Consider the following 17,754-nt stretch of genomic DNA (forward strand, 5'->3'; position numbering starts at 1 on the left):
GTGAGGGTTGAAGGGAGTTATATATTCAAGGCAGCCTATACTAGACATAAATATTCACACAAACAATAACACATGAAAAAAACACGAGCAACTTTCTCAACCATTTTGTCAGCAGATTTTCAGAAAATAGCTCTGCCTTTATTTTGTAGGTATTTTGCACATACTGAGTAAAAGCCTTCATGTGGTGCTGAGACCAGGGAACAGGAGCTCAGCTAAGGAGTTAGGGGTTTTCCCTATTTCTCCACCTAATGAGGGAAAGCTGTGTTCAGGTTAATGCATGCCAAATTTGAAATGACAACCCACTCAAGTTGAGATATCCAGAAACAAATATCATGAGTTAAGAAAGAAGACACACTGACATTAAGAAATGAGATTTATTGTCTTGAAGTGGGAAGGGATGTAGTTGCGACAGGCAGTACACTCTGGGCTCCCAGTGACAGCAGAGCCCCCAGCTGGGAAACCTACACACACATGTGCACGCATATACACACACCCAGGGGGAGTCCCAGGGACTTCTGCTCTGAGAAGAAGAGATCCTGGGCAGGATGTGAGAAACCTGAACACCCTCTGTTTGGATGGCTGAAGTTGTTGGCATCAAACTCTGGTCAGAAGAATCAGTCTGAGGAGAGAGAGGGATGGAGGAAAGCCATCAGGGGGATCCCCCTTCTCTACAAAGGCCTCACCCTGCCTGCAGCACACCCTACAGAAATCAATCTCTCCTTGTTCCCAAATCATCTCCAAGCACCTTTCCTACAGCTCCCATATCACTGCTCTCCCACTCAAAGCCATTCCTGTGACCCATACCCATGTGTTTGTAGCCAGGTCTCCAATGAGGAAGACATGCTTAAGGATCACTGTGCATCCCCCCATGCCACAGCATAATCCTGGCACATGCACACATGCACCACTGTATCTGGCTCCCATGGCTCACCCACCCCACCAGATGACATACCAGCTGAGCAAGGCTTTCGGAAGTAGACAATGAGGATGGTGCCCACAACGATGCCTAGCACGCCTAGGCCGAAGGCCACACCACACAGCACGTTCTCCAGAAGATCTGAGGATAGTGCATCCTGGGGCACTGGAGAGAAGGGGAAGCAGGTAAGCCTGGAGACCTGGTTGGGGAACCTCCCATGAGGGGAATGACTTGGGCATCTGGGATGACAAGGGAGTAACTGAGGCACAGGAGACTGAGGTTGGCTTAGAGTAAAAATGGACTAAACACAGTCCAAGTAGAGAAAGGACTTTCCTATGGGTCTATCCCTTTTTCCCCCAAAAGGACCAGACTTCCAGGGAGAAGGTTCTCACCCCAAAAGGCAATTGCTGTGTAGCTATCAATCTCATGAGTTACGATGCAGGAGAAAAGGTCAGAGGGTTCTGGTGTGAAGTTTAAGTAAGAAAAGGCCTGGAAGCTGAGTCCATCGATGGCTGAGACGAAAGTGGGCCCAACTCCTTCCACAGGGACAGAATGATGCTGCCAGTTCACCGTCAACGTGGGTGGGAAGAGATTACTGACAAAACAGACCAGTGTGTTGGGCTTGCCAAACTCCAGAGGCTTCAGCGTGAACACCTCAGCGATAGGTAACCCTGGTGGGGAGGTTGAAGTTTGAGGGAAAGATGAGACTAGTTTAGACACTACCGCTGGTTTTGGAGGGGGCGTGGCATACGGAGGAGAGGACAGAGGAGGAGCCAGTGGGTTGGGCTTCAGGAGAGGGAGATGAGGGTGGAGCTGGACCCTGAGGGAGGTCTTCTCCCAGGCAAGAACCGCAGCCAGCCAGAACCGAAGCAGAGCCAGATGCAGGGCACTCTGGCCTCTACCTCCCTGACTTCCTACAGCGCTTCCTGTCTAGACTTCCCACTGGCATCTAATCATGCTCTGACTTCTTGTTAAAGCACAAGCACATCACCAGATACTTCTGTTCCCTCCTTCCATCTTGCACAGCATAGTAACACATGTGCTAATTATTCAGCAGGCATCAATTGGTTCTTCCTGAATTCATCAAATTCAATAGTTTTGAATGCCTACTACATGCTAGGCACTTGTCTTCTGCCCACAACAAAACACAGGGTGTAGACTGTGGTGGTAGTAAAATAAAGGTCCTAGGGGAGAACCAGAAGGCATTAGAGATGGAAAGTGGGTGTGAAGGGGAATAGCTCAGTGTATAGATTGATGAGGTTAAGAATGCAACCCTCCTCCCTTATCTCCCCAGAAAACTCCTGACCTCTGGACACTGGGATTTTCCCATCAAGTCGTGGGCCTATATCTTGGATCATCATCTGGCAGAACCTTTTGTCAAATGAAATGGCAGAGACATCTCTCGTATCCTGAGCCCAGTCAGCAAATTCAGGCAGGCGAGGCACTCGGGTGTTCTTGGAAAAGTCAAAGGAGAAAAGGGGGTCCTCATCATAGGTCTCAGACAGTCCCACGCTGGGACTCCCATCCTGGCAGTACACCGTGTGCAGGAACGTGTGGTTTTGCAGGTCATCCCGCCACACTGGAGTAGATTCTACAAAGGAGACAAGGCAGAATTCAGTAAGGTGGCAGCTTCTTTTTCCTCTTTAACTTAGAAAACAGCAAGGCCTGCTTCAGGGAGCACAGGCAGAGGTATGGTATAACCCCCTTCTGTGTCTGTTATTTGGGCTCCCCCTCCCAATGGGGTGAAGAAGAAATTATAGGATCTCGCTGAACCTCCCCTCCCAATAAAAGGTCGTGTAAAAAGTAAAAAAGGTCTACTGTCTAAAGTGACAGATTCATAGTCATTCAGGTGGTTTTGTGTTTGTGTACTGCACAAAGGCACCCAGCCAAGGAGGCAAGTGGAGGCCAAAATCCACCCTGCACTCTGCTCACCAAGTCATGTGTCTTGGTGCAGCACTGCATCCTCCCAAAGGAGATACCTTTGTCCAATTTGCTTATGGCCACCATATTGACTCATGAAGGCCATGGACAGGTTTCCCAATGTTAGAAGGAAAGAAGGAATGGTCATGGCCTCCCCAAGCCATCAATGACACTGCCTCACCCTATTCCCAGACACACACAGTAAACTGAAAAACCAGTCTCCGGACTTCTCTTCAGCCACTTCATTAGCAACAGGCCTCCCTGAAAATGTCTTCTACTTCAACCCTCCAGACCTCACAATGTCAGGATTGGGGTAAGTGACCCCATAGCTACAGGAAATAATCCATCTTCTTTGAAACTCATGGCAGGAACCCCTAGCCGGCAGGAAACCTTCTACCCAATACTCAATACACTCAGAATAATACACATTTACAGCAAGAGATTATTCTTCCATTCTGCCCCATCCTAAGGACCAATGAAGTTAAGAGACTTTTCAGGAATCACAAGGTGAGTTGATGAGAATGCAAAGTAGAATCCTGAGTAGAGGAGTGGAAATAACATTTGCTTTGTCCAAATCCTAGTTCTATGACTTTTCAACTGTGTGAACTTGCACAAGTTACTTAATCTCTGAGTCTCTTTTTCTTCATAATCTCTGCTTCAAGGGATTGTCTTTTTTTTTTTTTTTTTTTTAAAAAGATGACCGGTAAGGGGATCTCAACCCTTGGCTTGGTGTTGTCAGCACCACGCTCAGCCACTGAGCAAACCAGCCATCCCTATATAGGATCCAAATCCGTGGCCTTGGTGTTATCAGCACCGCACTCTACCGAGTGAGCCACGGGCCGGCCTGAAGAGATTGTCTTAAATGGAACATGTAAAGCACCTGTGACATTGCTTACCATCCATAAATAGTAGCTATCTTTCCCAATTCTGCTATTTCCACTATCTCATAATACTTTCCACTGCTTACAAAGCACAGGGCTCTCCTAATGCTCTGGGTGGGCTCCCTAGGCTCTAACACTGTCAGGATGGAAGTAAAGGAGCGGTTCTATCTTACCTTCAGGGATGGCCCAGGAGTAGGGCAGCAGCCACAGAAGTTGCAGCAGTTGTAGCAGCGCAGCTCCTTGGTTCTGCCCATGATCCATATCTTCACACCACATAGTATGTAGGAGTTACTGACTCAACCAACCCGGGTCCCTGTACTCCCTCCCCCAGAGAGTAGCCTGAGATCATGTTTGCCCAGCTCACTTCCAATAGCTGCCCTTGTTGTTCTGGCTAAACCAATCACAGAAGTGTAGGGTTTAACATCATCAGTCACTGGGGAGGGACTTGGATCCAGCAACCTTCTGAAGACTTGGCTCTTTGACCAGGCAAGAGTGTGGCAGTAACTGGGCTGGGAAGGCCAGTGGAGGAATGTCTCCTCCTGGTGGAGTTCCTGCTTTAGTTTTGCCTGTAATTGTACCAACTGGCTCTTCAGAGCAGTGCCGCCTGGTGGCAGAATGTTGTGGTAGTGAAGCACACCTTCCCACTGCAACCCCCAGGACTCTTCAGAGCCCACCCCCTCCTCCCTCCTGGCCCCCCTCCTCTTTCTCATAAAGGTTATTTTCCTTCAAGCATTAGTTCTAATTCATTCTGCAGAAGTATATTGCAAATTTAATAAGTGTTGGGTATTGGGTCCAGTGCTAGAAATACAAAGATGAATAAGGCATATTCCTGCCTCCAAAGAGCTTAAACTCTAAAGGGGAGGAGGGGGGAGGGCGTGGGTGTCAATGAATAAATAATTACACAACAATGTAATATATTCAAACAAAACTGTGCCAAGTATTTTGAAAGTACAGTCGTCCCTCGATATTCATGGGGGATTGGTTTCAGGACCCACCTGGATACCAAAATCCACAGATGCTCAAGTCTCTTATATAAAATGACACAGTATTTGCATATAACCTACGCACATCAGCACATCCTCAAGAATAATTTAAATCATCTCTAGATCACTTATAACTAATACAATGTAAATGCTATGTGAATAGTTGTTAAACTGTATTGTTTTCATTTGTACTACTTTTATTATTGTACTGTTATTTTTTAGTGGGTTTTTCCCCCCCAAAATGTTTTCCATCTGAGTTTGATTGAGTCTACAAATGCAGAACCCAAAGATACAGAGGGCCGATGCTACTAATTTTATTGGGAGCAGGGATAGGTGGGACATAATCAGGCAGGCTTCTAAAAGCCTTGAAGGAAAAGCAGTTTGACTAGCAGAACATGAGGAAAGAGAAAAATATTCCAGGTCAAGGAGTGGGCAGATGTGTGAAGATGAAAGGCATCCAGAACTCCTCCCTTTGGAGACCCCTATGAAGCTGACATGAATGCTGTATGAAGTTTGCTCATGTGTTCCTGTGGTAATAGGGAGTGGGGGGCTAGGGGTGTATTAGTCCATTTCAGTTGCTTACAACAGAAATACCTGAAACTGGGTAATTTGTAAAGAAACAATATTTACTGCTTACAGTTTCAGAGGCTGAGAAGTCCAAAGTTCAGGGAACACATCTGGTGAGGGCCTTGTTCTTGGTGGTGGCTCTACAGAGACGCAGGGTGTCACACGGTGGATGGCTTGAATGAGAGCTAAGCTTCTCAACTGCTCACCTTTTAAAGCCTTCAGAATCACATCCATTACCACCATTACACCGTCAATCTATTCACTAGGACATGGTCCTCACAAACTAATCACCTCTTAAAGGCCCCACCTTTCAATTACCATAATAGAAATTCCTACCCTCTTAACACTGTCACAGTAGGAATTAGTTTCTAATACATGGACCTTAGGGGAACACATTCAATCCATATCAGGGAGTGTCATGATGAGCTAGAAATTCAGGCAAGAACCAGATAACATAGGCCCTGTTAAGCTACAAGGAGGGTCTGGCTTTTATTTAGTAGATGATAGAGACATTAAACCTGGGGAGAACACAATCATTTTAGCATTTTAGAAAAATTGTTCTGATATTACAAACAATGGACTGGACCTTAGAATTGAGGCAAAACTGCTGGTCAAGATCTATAGCATATTATATCAAGATAAAAAGTTGCATACACACACACCACCCTCCTTGTAGCAATGTAGCAATAACTTAATTAAGATATGATAAGAGCCTAAATTAAGTCATAATCACAGGAGATGGAGGGGATAGACTATTGAGATAAGTAGGAAGTAGAATCTAAAGGGTTTGGCTACTGATTAGATGTGGGAAGCTAGGGGATGGAGGAGTCAAGGAAAACACCCAGGTTTCTAGTGTGAGTGGCTGGGTGGGTGGTCAGTGATGGACTGAACTGAAGCAGAAAAAAATGCCATGGGAGTAGGTTTAAAGAGGAAAGGAATGAGTTTGATATTGTACCTTTCAAATTTGAAATGCCAGTGGAAGATCCAGCTGGAGCCATGCAGGGGGCAGCGAGATGTATGGGTATGGATCCCAGGTGTGGGCTGAAGAACCTGATTTGGGAGTCATCAGCACAAATGCTGAAGCAGAGGCCATGGATAAGATCACGCAAGTAGACTGCAGAAGGAGCAGGAAGTGAAACAAGGACATACATCTGCATGGGTTCAAACACCAAACTTCATACCAATTGTCATCCAGGATCCAGTCAGGAACACATAACCACTCTAGGTACTTCAGACTGAGAGAATTTAATATAGAGAATTGGTTACAAATGTGTTAAAAGGATAAGAAGTGCAAAGGGGAGAAGCGGGGTGGCTGGAAGTGCAAATAAGAAAGAATGATATTTGAAAATCAGAAGCTGCCATGTCCCTGAGCTGGAACCCATACCTACACCTGCTGCTGCCCTGTGGGACACACTGTCATAGTCAGTTTTGAGCTACTGAAAAGGTCTCACCTCCATCAAGGCTAGAGTTATTGAGAAGGTACTTCTGCCCAAGAGGCTGGAGTCCAGAATCACCAATTCTTCCTCCTGTTATATTTACCAGCAATTGCCAGCCACTGTCACACTGTTAGAGGCAGAAGCAGGAAGCTTCTGGGTTCCTGCTACCTTCTGATCTGCCGCCATTGCCTTCTATAGGCAAAATCTAACAGGAAGCCAGCTGGCTAGGAAGGCTGGGAAATACATAGTTGGCTGATTCCCAGGTGAGCAGTTCAGAACACAGTATAGGATGGTGGGTGTGGCACTGAGAGATAATAAGCAGTACACAGAAATATGCTAATTTGTAAGAATCTGGAGGCATCAGGAGAATCTGGAGAACTAGAAGAACAACGGAGAAGCAGATCAGAGAAATAAAGAGGTAGGTGTTCCATGAAGGAGGGCGAGATCAGCATTACTGAATTACTCAGACACCAAGGAAGGACTGACAAGCGTCCTTAGATTTGGTGATTATGAGATGGTTGACAAATTTACTGAGAGCAGTTGTAGTGGGAGTCAACTCCAGATTGTGGTGGGCTGAGAAGTAAGTGGGAGGTGAGGAAGAAACTGTCAGTGTACATGCTTCAAGTTTGATAGAGAAGAGAAAGACAGAGGGGATGGGGGAAGAGACAGTGAGAAAGATCTAATGTGGCAGTTAAGTAATCTGAGAAATTAATCTATGTGAATATGGCTCATCAGTGTTCCTCTGACTTTCAAAAGCCTTCCTCCCTTTTAATAAACAAATAACAGCAGCAGTAACAGCCAAAAAGAAAAACAAAAACCCCATGACCTCCTGGATATTCTGGAACAGCAATGCATATGTATGTGTGTGTGTCTGTGTCGGGGAGACAGGGTGCCAAATAGGGGTAGAGTTTGGAAATCATTGTAACACTCCAAAAAACAAAGGAACATTTTCCCAATGTCCCAACCTTTGTGGACTAATCCATCAGTACTTCTGGCAGTGGGGAGATGCAGGCCCTTAAGACCTTAGAAAGGAAGTTTATGACACCACCAGGACTGTAGGGGGAGACATACAACACACAGACACCTAGAGTTCTAAATCAGGGCTCAGCAAACTTTTTCTGTAAAGAACCAGATAGTACATATTTTAGGCTTTGTGGGTTACCCTGTCACTGTCATGAGTACTCAACTGTGGCACACAACCATAGGCAATAATGTAAATGATAAAGCATGGCTGTGCTCCTAGGTTTCTCCCAGCTTTTCCTCCCACTTCTGAAGCATTTCCTTCTCAGTCCCCTTTGTGGACTCCTTTCTTTCTGCTACTCTTTAAATATTGGTGTTTCCCTGAGTTTTGCCTTCAACTCTTTTTATTTATGGACATTAAAATTCAAATTTCACATAATTCTCATGTGTCACAAAGTATTCTTTTGCTTTTCCCCTAACCATTTAAAAATGTAAAAACCATTCTTAGCTCTTAGGCCATATAAAAATAGGTGGTGGGCTGGATTTTGCTCACAGACCATAGTTTGTTGAATGCTATTCTGTGCATTCACAGAATTGGGATGAAAACCCAAAATAAACTCACCCTTCAAATAAGAGCCCCATTGCCCCTTATTTATAGGAATGTCAATCAGTTAATGAACAGATTGTACCCCAGATAGAAAAGATTATTTGAGGGCCAGCCCGTAGCTCACTTGGGAGAGTGTAGTGTTGGTAGCACCAAGGCTGTGGGTATGGATCCCTGTGTAGGGATGGCCGGTTGGCTCACTTGGGAGAGCGTGGTGCTGACGACACCAAGTCAAGGGTTAAGATCCCCTTGCTGGTCATCTTTAAAAAAAAAAAAAAAGATTATTTGAAAGATCTGGGGAAGAACAGGAGAAAGTAGACTGGATAGGAGGGCTGAGGAAGAGGTATAGTAGACACTGCAATTTACTCTGGGTGGGAGGAACAAGGCAAAGGGGTCCAAAGTTCTCCACAGAGAGCAGAGTGTGGACAAGACCAGAGTAAGAAGAAATATTACCACCCATCACCAAGACTACAGCAAAGTGTGGTTAACTCCTTTCTCTCCCTTCTATAATTCCGGTATAAATGGTAACAAGTTCAAACATTTATAACGATTCTTCCCTCTATGTAATCTTTCTTCCTGCCAGAACCTCCCAACAACCTCCATCATAGATATCTCGGAAATAGTCTTTAATCAGTTTGGGGAAGTGATAATCGTGGGCAAGAAAGGAGAAGGCAGCCAGTTCTGCATCATGGTAACTCACTGTCTACTTTGTCATTAGATATGAATGCTTCTGAAAATAATAGCATATCACCTGTAAATCCAGAAGGCCATCCCTTTCTAGCACTGCCCTATTTTTTTTTTCCCAGTGGAGTCCAATTTCTTGAAAACTTTGTGAGCAACTGTGTCCTCACTTTCATACTTGCCATTTAATCCTTAACCCTCAACAATGAAATTGTTCACCAGTATTTTTGTTTTGCTAAATCAAATGGACTCTTTGCAGTCTCTGCAACATTTGACACTGTTGGCCATACTCTCCTAAATCAGTCTACTTTTTGGCATCCCTGATGGCACTCTCTCCTAGTTTTTTCTCCCAGTTCTCCGGCATCCCCTTTTAAGTTTCCTTCATGGACTCCCTTCTTTCAGCTACCTTTTAAGTACTGGTGTTCCCTGGAGTTTTGTCCTCAACCTTTACTCTTCTTACACTATACACTTCCCCTGGATGGTTGCATCCACCCCCACAAACCTTCAGCTACCACCCATTCGCTAATGTCTTCCAAATCTACCTCTTCAGCTCAGATATTGCTCTGAGTTCCACACTACCCATACACCCAACTGCCTCCAGTCACCTCCACTTGGACATTGTGCAACAGCAGTTCTCAAAATATACTCTTTACAAGATAATAGTCTTCCTTAAGAAATAAAAAGCACGTAAGTTTGATTGTAGAAATTTTGTATTTTTAAATTTATGTCAACATAGACATAATAAAACACTAAACACATTTACATAATAATTTTTATTATGCAACAATTTATTACATTCAATAAGACTATTTTACTTGCAGGCAACAGAAACCAATTCTGGCTAATGTAAATTTTTAAATGAGGATTTATTGGAAAGATACTGATCTGGCTCATGGAATTAAAAAAAGAACTGAAGGGCCGGCCCGGCGCACTGGAGAGTGCGCCGCTTGGGAGCGCAGCGGTGCTCCCACCGAGGGTTCGGATCCCATGTGGAGCCCGGTTCCCGCTCACTGGCTGAGCACAGTGCGGGCGCAACACCAAGGGGTGCGATCCCGTTACCGGTCAGTAAAAAAAGACAAAAAGGGAAAAAAAAAAAAGAACTGAAGGGCCGGCCCGGCGCACTGGAGAGTGCGCCGCTTGGGAGCGCAGCGGCGCTCCCACCGAGGGTTCGGATCCCATGTGGAGCCCGGTTCCCGCTCACTGGCTGAGCACAGTGCGGGCGCAACACCAAGGGGTGCGATCCCGTTACCGGTCAGTAAAAAAAGACAAAAAGGGAAAAAAAAAAAAGAACTGAATAAGCTAGCCTCAGGAAGGATAACCTCAGGGACCTTAGCAGTAGCAGTTGAGTTGCCATTAATATGCTCACCTGCAAAGGCCTCCAACCCCTCTATCTCTCAAGTTTCACACTGCTGGGAGAGATCATCTGACTGGCTAAGCTTGTATTAGGTATACACCACTGGATCCATTAGCTGTGGCCAGCCACAATATCACCTCTTCATAGTAGAGTTATTTCTAGAGAAGAAAGAATCATTATAAACCATGCAACCACCTCAATATTGCTATCTTCAACATATGGCATCCCAGACAACTGTATAAGATCATCTGAGGCATAAACATGAGGTTAAATCTGTGTATTAATGCTCAGGCAGCATTTCCCAACTAACTGCTCAGGTGATATATGTCATATACTTGATGATCTGTGGTCTGTCATGTTTTACCGCATATTCAAATTATATTTATGATCCAATGTTAATTTATTAATAAATATTTATATTCTACTAATTTCCTTTGGATCTATGACTAAAATAAGTTTTGTTGTTTTTTTTTTAATTGTGAAATTCCAAGGGTTTTAGGAGCTCTGTGACAGGACTGAGGACAAAGACCAAACACTATGTATTTCATATTATACCACAATACCACAACATGGATGAACCTTGAAAATACTACGCTAAATTTAAAAAGCCAGTCACAAAAACCCACATATTATATGATCCTATTTATAAGAAACACCCAGAATAGACAAAGCTATAAAGACAAAAAGTAGATTAGTGGATGCCTCAGGCTGAGGTGATAGCTAAAATGTACAGGGTTTCTGTTTGGGGTGATGAAAATGTTCTAAAATTGATGTAGTGATGGATGCACAACTCTGTGAATATACTATGAACCACTGAATTTTAAAATTATTAAAATTTTTAAAAATTTTGCTATGAAAAATTTCAAGCATACACAAAAGAATCTAATAAACCCCAATGTCATCAATTTCAACAATTTTCAATATTCTAAAATTCCTCCATTCTCATTTCATATATTCTCCTATTTTGCACACTTTTTTCGGGAGTATTTTAAACAAAAATCTGTCATTATATTTCACCAGTAAATACCTCTAAGCTTGTCTATAAGAGATAACTATAATAGCCTTACCACAACCAATAAAATTAAAAACAACTGCTTAATTTTATTTACCCAATCTGCGTCCATTTCCCCCAATTATCTCAAAAATATCTAAGAGGAGGGAGTTTCAATTGAAAAGCAGTTTTTAAACTGTGCCTTTGGTTAGAAAAAAATTGGTGAGTTTTCTATTTTATGTTATGTTTCATAAACCACTGTTCATGGCTCAATAATGAATTCTAATTAAGCATTTGATAGGCAAATAAGTTTAGAAATTGCTACCCTGAGTGTATCTCCATCTCAAGATTTACAAAAATGAACTCATCACCTACCCTTCCCAACATCTTCCAACTCCTATTATTTAAGACCTCAGTAAATAACATGACTGTCCACCAATCACCTGAGCTACAAATCTGGGAGTGATTCTTGACAGCTCCATCTTCCCATCCAATTGTTCATCAAGTCCTGTCAAGTCTACATCTTTAATATCTCTTGAACCTATCCTCCCTTTTCTTTCCATTCCCAGTAGTCCAGGCCTTCATTGGTTTGATTTTGTTTTCAGTATTGCTGAAACTTTCTTATAATTAGTTTCTGTCTCCAATCTTATTATTTTCCACAGTGCTACCAGAGGAATCTGTTTATTATGCACATTTGATCATATTATACTGCACAAAAACCTTCAATGCTTCTCTGTAATCCGTTTTCCCGGGCGTGACCCTTAATAATGTGGACCCTACATACCTACTTCTATATGTCCTTTGAGATGAAGTCTCACCTCCCTCAGGAAGCCTTCTTGGAACCCAGGGTTGAGACTAGTAGCCTCTTCATTATGTTTCCACAGCATCCTGTGCCTGTCATTATTATCATTTTAATTATATTATTCTCTTCTATTTATGTTCGCTTCACCGTCATCTCACCTCCACTGCGAGGTCCTTAAGGGATCGTGTCCTATTCTTTTCTAGATTCCCAGCATCTGCCAAGAAAGCCCACCAACAAGGAACTGCTTTTTGATGAACAAATGGGCTGCCGGTCACTGAAAGTATTAGAACTGGGACTGGAAGAGCCTTCAAGTATTAGATGGTAATGGATCATCTCTTCTAGCATACACATTTCAATAGTAAATCTTACCAGGCACATCTATGGGCTCCTCTACAAACAACTTCGCCCCCACTGCCTTCCCTATGCACCGCACCACTCTTTCCATGCCATTCTAGGTCCTTCCCATGCTCCTTGCCAACTACCGTTTTCTTCCTACTCCCTGTCACCTCCTACGTCAGAGCAAACCTAGCCATCCAGCTCCCACATTTACCCTCATTCCCAGCTCAATGTATATCACTATATTTATATTCATCCTTCCCTTTTAACTACATTATGATGAGGTAGCAATCCTCACACCTGCTCTACAAGGTTAGAATTTATTATCCCCCCTATATAAACAAGAAAACTGTGGCTCAAAAAGGTTCATTCATTTACTTAGTAAATAGTTATTGGCCACTCCCTATGTGCCTGGCAGTATGCTGTACACCAGGCACCTGCCATCATCAATACAGCCTAATGAAAATAAAGAGACATTAAACAAGTAAACATACAAATCTATAAAAACAAATTTTAAAAGGTGCTATACAGGAAAGGAACTGAGATCCATAAGACAGACTAACTGGTGTGGGGAACCTAGTGATACTGAGTGAAATCAGAAGGACAGGTAGAAGTTAGCCAAGCAGAGCATGGGAAACAGAGTGTTCCAGCAGAGTGAACAGCATGTGTAAGGCCTTGAGGCAGGCAATTGGCTGGCTCTTCAAGGAAATGAAGGAAGATCAGTGTGGCTGGAACATAAGTAGTAATTAGGAGAGGACAGATGAGGCCAGAGGCAGGCAGATGTAAGATCACATGAAACCTAGTGGACCACAGTGAGAAATTTGAGTTCTCTTCTAAGTGCAATTAGTTCTGATGCTGCAATTACTTTATTCCTTCTCATCTAATGTGTGAATGTTTGCTAGGTTCCTAACCGACCTACCTCCAGTCTCTCCAAAGCCACCCCATAGTTGCTGTAGTGGATTGAATTAAGTCCCCCCAAAACTCCCAGAAGCTTGAATTGTGTCCCCAAGTTTTATGTATTAGAAACTTAGCCCCCACTGTGACTGTTAAGAGGGTGGGAAATCCTATTATGGTAATTAAAAGGTGGAGACTTGAAGAGGTGGTTGGATTGTAGGATCATGCAGTAGTGAATGGATTAAAAATGGTGGTCAGGGGCGTGGTTCTAAGAGCTTTAAAAGAAGAGGAGAGTTTGTCTTTCTCTCTCTGCTCTCTCTGCTTCCACCATCTTGCAATGTGAGACCCTCTGGTTCAGTAGCCACCAACAGATGGACTTTGGGCTTCCCAGCCTCAGAAACTGTAAGCAAGTAAATTTCATTTTCTTTATAAATCACCCAGTTCAGTGTACTTTGTTATAAGCAACATAAACGGACTAAAACAGTTGCCAAATAAACAAATCCTACAAATAAGTCTTCCTACAAATAAACTTTCCTACAAGGGGTAGCTCTCACCACCCCTCTCAAAAAAAAATAATTCTCTCCTTTCTACTATATTCAGTCTGAATTACTTGGTCTGGGTTTTCAGGTCCTCCATCTCTGGACTCCTTCCCCACACTATAGAAACTGCTCTCCAGTATGTAATGACCCCCAATTACCAACCCAGTGAGTTTTTCCCCCTTCTTCATTCTCTCACACCTATCTACAGGGTCTCACTTTCTCATCCAATCAGAAAAGGAGTTTTTAACCTGCAGACCACACACCATAGAATTTAAAGGTATATGAACATGGATAGAAATAAAATCATCTTTATTTTCAATAAACTCTAACTGAAATTTAATTTTATATATGTAGAAAATAAATCTTTGTAGTACTAGCAGTACCTGTAATATTGTCATCAATAGAAATCATCATTAATTAATATTTTCATATCACATTATAATTGTTACAAACATATCAAAATATCTCTACTTCACAATTTTGGGAGTTGTTAAATCTGCCAAAGAATCCTGTTATTTAATGTACTAATAAAGAAATACTGTATTGTATTAATATAGAAACATATACTACCAGATAATCACACATGTATTTAAGTATTTTGATAATTGTCTTTTATATTGTATTTTATGCATTTACAAACATTATTGTCAGACAAGGTCCAAAGTCTTCATCAAACTGCCCCCAAAGTGCATGGCACATTCAATAAACATGAAATCCTCACTGGAACCATTTCTTGATCTGGCTTCCTCACATTTTGTGGCTCTGCTTTTCATTTGATGCTCTTCCATTGGTTCCACTACCTATTTTGCTCCCTGTATGAGGATCTAACCCAAAGCTCAATCCTTTACCCTAAACCAAATCTACCTGTTCCTAATCTTTTTTTCTCCAACCTCAAACCTGGATCTTAAACTCCCTACTATGCCTAGCAACCAGGATAACATATCATCCTAAGGCAAACTGCCTGGGTACTAATCTCAGCTCTACTACTTACAAAAGCGTGACCATGGCTAAATGATTTAACATCTCTTTCTTCAGTTACTTCATTTAAAAATGGGGGGTAGGGGGAGAGGTACCAGGCAGCTGCCAAAAAAGCGGGGGGGTGATAACAGTATCAACTTCATAGGGTTATAAGGATTAAAAGAGTTAATACATGTAAAACACTTACAAAAGTGCCTGACACATTTTAAGTACTCAATATACATTAGCTGTCACTAATCACATGTCCTTCCAACCCAATATTTTTATTTGATGCTTATTAACAGGTACAATGCTAGCCACTGGAAGACAGAGTTCCTATCTAATGACATAATTCTGATCAAGTCATTGCTCAAAAACTTTCAGTGTCTCCCAACTGGGTCCAAACTTAATAGTATTGGAAACCCTCCATAATATGGCCTCCACAAATAAATTTACATTCCAGTTTTCTCTTCTGCTCTACTTCCTGTAACTTATTTCTGGTCAGATTGTACTGCACTGCTGAAAATAACCTGTGCTGTTCTGCTTCTGTATTTCCTCACACCATTTCAGTGTCTCAGATAGCTACCTGAAGGCAATGATTTTGTCTATGATTATTCTCCAACACTGTGCATGGTGCCCCATAACACATATACATAACAATCTTACCTAAGTCATATACTTACTAAAGCATCAATTCACTTCAACATTAGCTCGATTTGTGAGCACCTCATGCTGGCCAGACATTGTGTATCTGCTCAACATGGCCCTGCTTTCAAGATCAAAGTCTATTAGTGGAGATAAACATGTAAGCACACAAATGCCATTCACTGTGAAAGGTGCAATCATAAGAGGAAGGGACACCAAGGAATAAGCAAGCAGTCAGCTCAATTTGGGCAGTAAAAGTAGGAGTATCAGAGATGGTAGTATTTGGGCTTAGATAGACTGGGGAAAAGCATATTCCGTGTAGAGAGAGCATATGTGTAGAACACAGAGGCATGAAACAAAATGGTGTGTCTGAGAAACAGTTCAGTATGGCTGAAATAGAGGACCCAAGAAGAAGTGGCTAGACATGAGGCTGGAGAGGGAGGTAGACCGTTCTGGCAAGCACAGGAATTTGGACTTTATCGTAGGCAATGAGGAATTAATGGCCTACAACACATGGCCAGAGCTATATTTTGGAAAGCTCACTCTTGGCAGTATTGTGCCAGAGGCAGAGAGTAAAAGTCTAGAGCAGCACTGTCCAATAGAAATTCTTTGGTGACAGAAATGTTCGATAATCTGTGCTGTCCCAAATGACAACCACTAGCCACATGTGGCTACTGAGAACTTGAAATGTGGCTAGTGTAACTAAGGAACTAAATTTTAAAATGTTTAATATTAATTAATTTAAATTCAAATAGCCACATGTGGCTAATGGCTACAGTATCAGATAGAGCAGCTCTAGAGATAAGAAAATCACTTAGGAGACTGTTGATGTGGCTCGGGTGATGGGACTAGGACAGAAGTGTGATTCAATCGATATTTAAGAGGCAAAATGATAACAGTCTGGTGGATGTAAAGTTGTGAGGAAGGAAATCAAGAATGGGCTCAGAGTCCAAGCTTTGTGAATGCATAGCTGCCATTACTCAGCAGGACTAGAGTGCATACAGATTGCACCAATTTTGAACACGCTGAAGTGTCCGAAAATTGCCAAGTGGGAATATTTCATAGGAAGTTTAGCTTAAGACAGTTGTCTGAACTAAAGACACAGATTTGAGAGGCTTTGAGCCACTAAGTAAGGTTACCTAGAGCAGATGAATAGAACTAGAAGCAAACAGGCACACTCCTGGCAAACATAAACACATAGGAAGTGGCCAAGGAAAAAGAGTCCACAAAGGAGACTAGGGAGGGACAGTTAGACAAGTAGGAAAAGAAACAGGTGAGACTGGTCACAGAATCAAGAGTATACAGAATGTCAGGAAAGAAGCATAATCAAATGTCAAATACTTCAGAAAGTTCAAATAAGGTGAGAACTGAAAAGTGCTTCCTGACTTTGCCAATTAGGAAGTCGTTGGTGACGTCCGCCAGAAGAGTTTTGGTGGTCCGAGCCTGACAAATGGGGATGTGGAGAGAGAGGGGGAAAGGAGAAAAAAGAGAGGGAGAAGGTGAGAGAATTTAGATGATAAGTATAATTTTTTAATTTCAAGTTTTGGCTGTGAAAGGGAGAAGACAGATAAATAAGTCCATAATGAAGTACAATATTGAGAGGGTTGTTTTCTTTTTCTTTTTTTTGGCTGGGCAACCAGAAGAGAGAAGTTAAAAATGTCAAAAAGCAGAGAATGGAAGATAGCCTCAGGGTAACAAAAGTTACAACAGCTCAAAAGGTATTTCCTTAAACAAAAGGGAGGACCCTTGGTGAAATGGGAAAGGAATACAGACAAGCCCTAGTTTATGGGTGGGAGATAGGAAGCTGCGAGTTCTGCGAGGAAGCCCTTCTATGCTGAGAAGTGATAATCTGTCTTTGCGGAGTGGAGATTAGGGGCTGTAGAATGAAAATTTGGGCCGCACTTGGAGAGATCACGAGAGAGCTTACGGGCTAAGGACAAATTAAAGGATACCTTAGGTGGCAACCGAATCATCATAATATTTTGTTACCAATCCCTAAGTTGTTATTAAATTGATTCGAGATTGAGAGTTGAAGGCAAAGCTTTAGGAGTCCAAGAGTTTCAACTCAAATGGTCGACCCGAGATAAGTAGAGGGAAAAGTGATCAGCTGGCAAATTCTGTAGAAGGCAGAGGAGTCCAGGAACTGACAGGTCTCAACGAAGTAAACAAGTCTGGCGTAGGTTCAAGGTACACGAGAGATTGTAGAGCTGCCTAAAACTAAAAAGCCGAACAAAACGCCCACATCTACGGTCCGCATCTCATCACGCCGCGGCAGGCACAGGCCGATA

General features: G+C 42.6%; 1 protein-coding gene across 1 annotated transcript; it reads right to left on the minus strand.

Moving 5' to 3' along the window:
* Positions 1-355: 355 nt before the first annotated feature.
* Positions 356-4,048, minus strand: LOC103602254 (HLA class II histocompatibility antigen, DM alpha chain). The gene is made up of 5 exons (XM_008586666.1): positions 3,891-4,048; positions 2,223-2,507; positions 1,309-1,587; positions 953-1,081; positions 356-619 (listed from the first exon to the last, which is right to left on the minus strand). Exons 1-5 carry the CDS (start codon positions 3,991-3,993, stop codon positions 615-617), a joined length of 801 nt encoding a protein of 266 aa, XP_008584888.1. The 5' UTR covers positions 3,994-4,048; the 3' UTR covers positions 356-614.
* Positions 4,049-17,754: the final 13,706 nt, after the last annotated feature.

Source organism: Galeopterus variegatus, unplaced genomic scaffold (genome assembly GCF_000696425.1).
Source record: "Galeopterus variegatus unplaced genomic scaffold, G_variegatus-3.0.2 Scaffold4075, whole genome shotgun sequence".
NCBI lineage: Eukaryota > Metazoa > Chordata > Mammalia > Dermoptera > Cynocephalidae > Galeopterus > Galeopterus variegatus.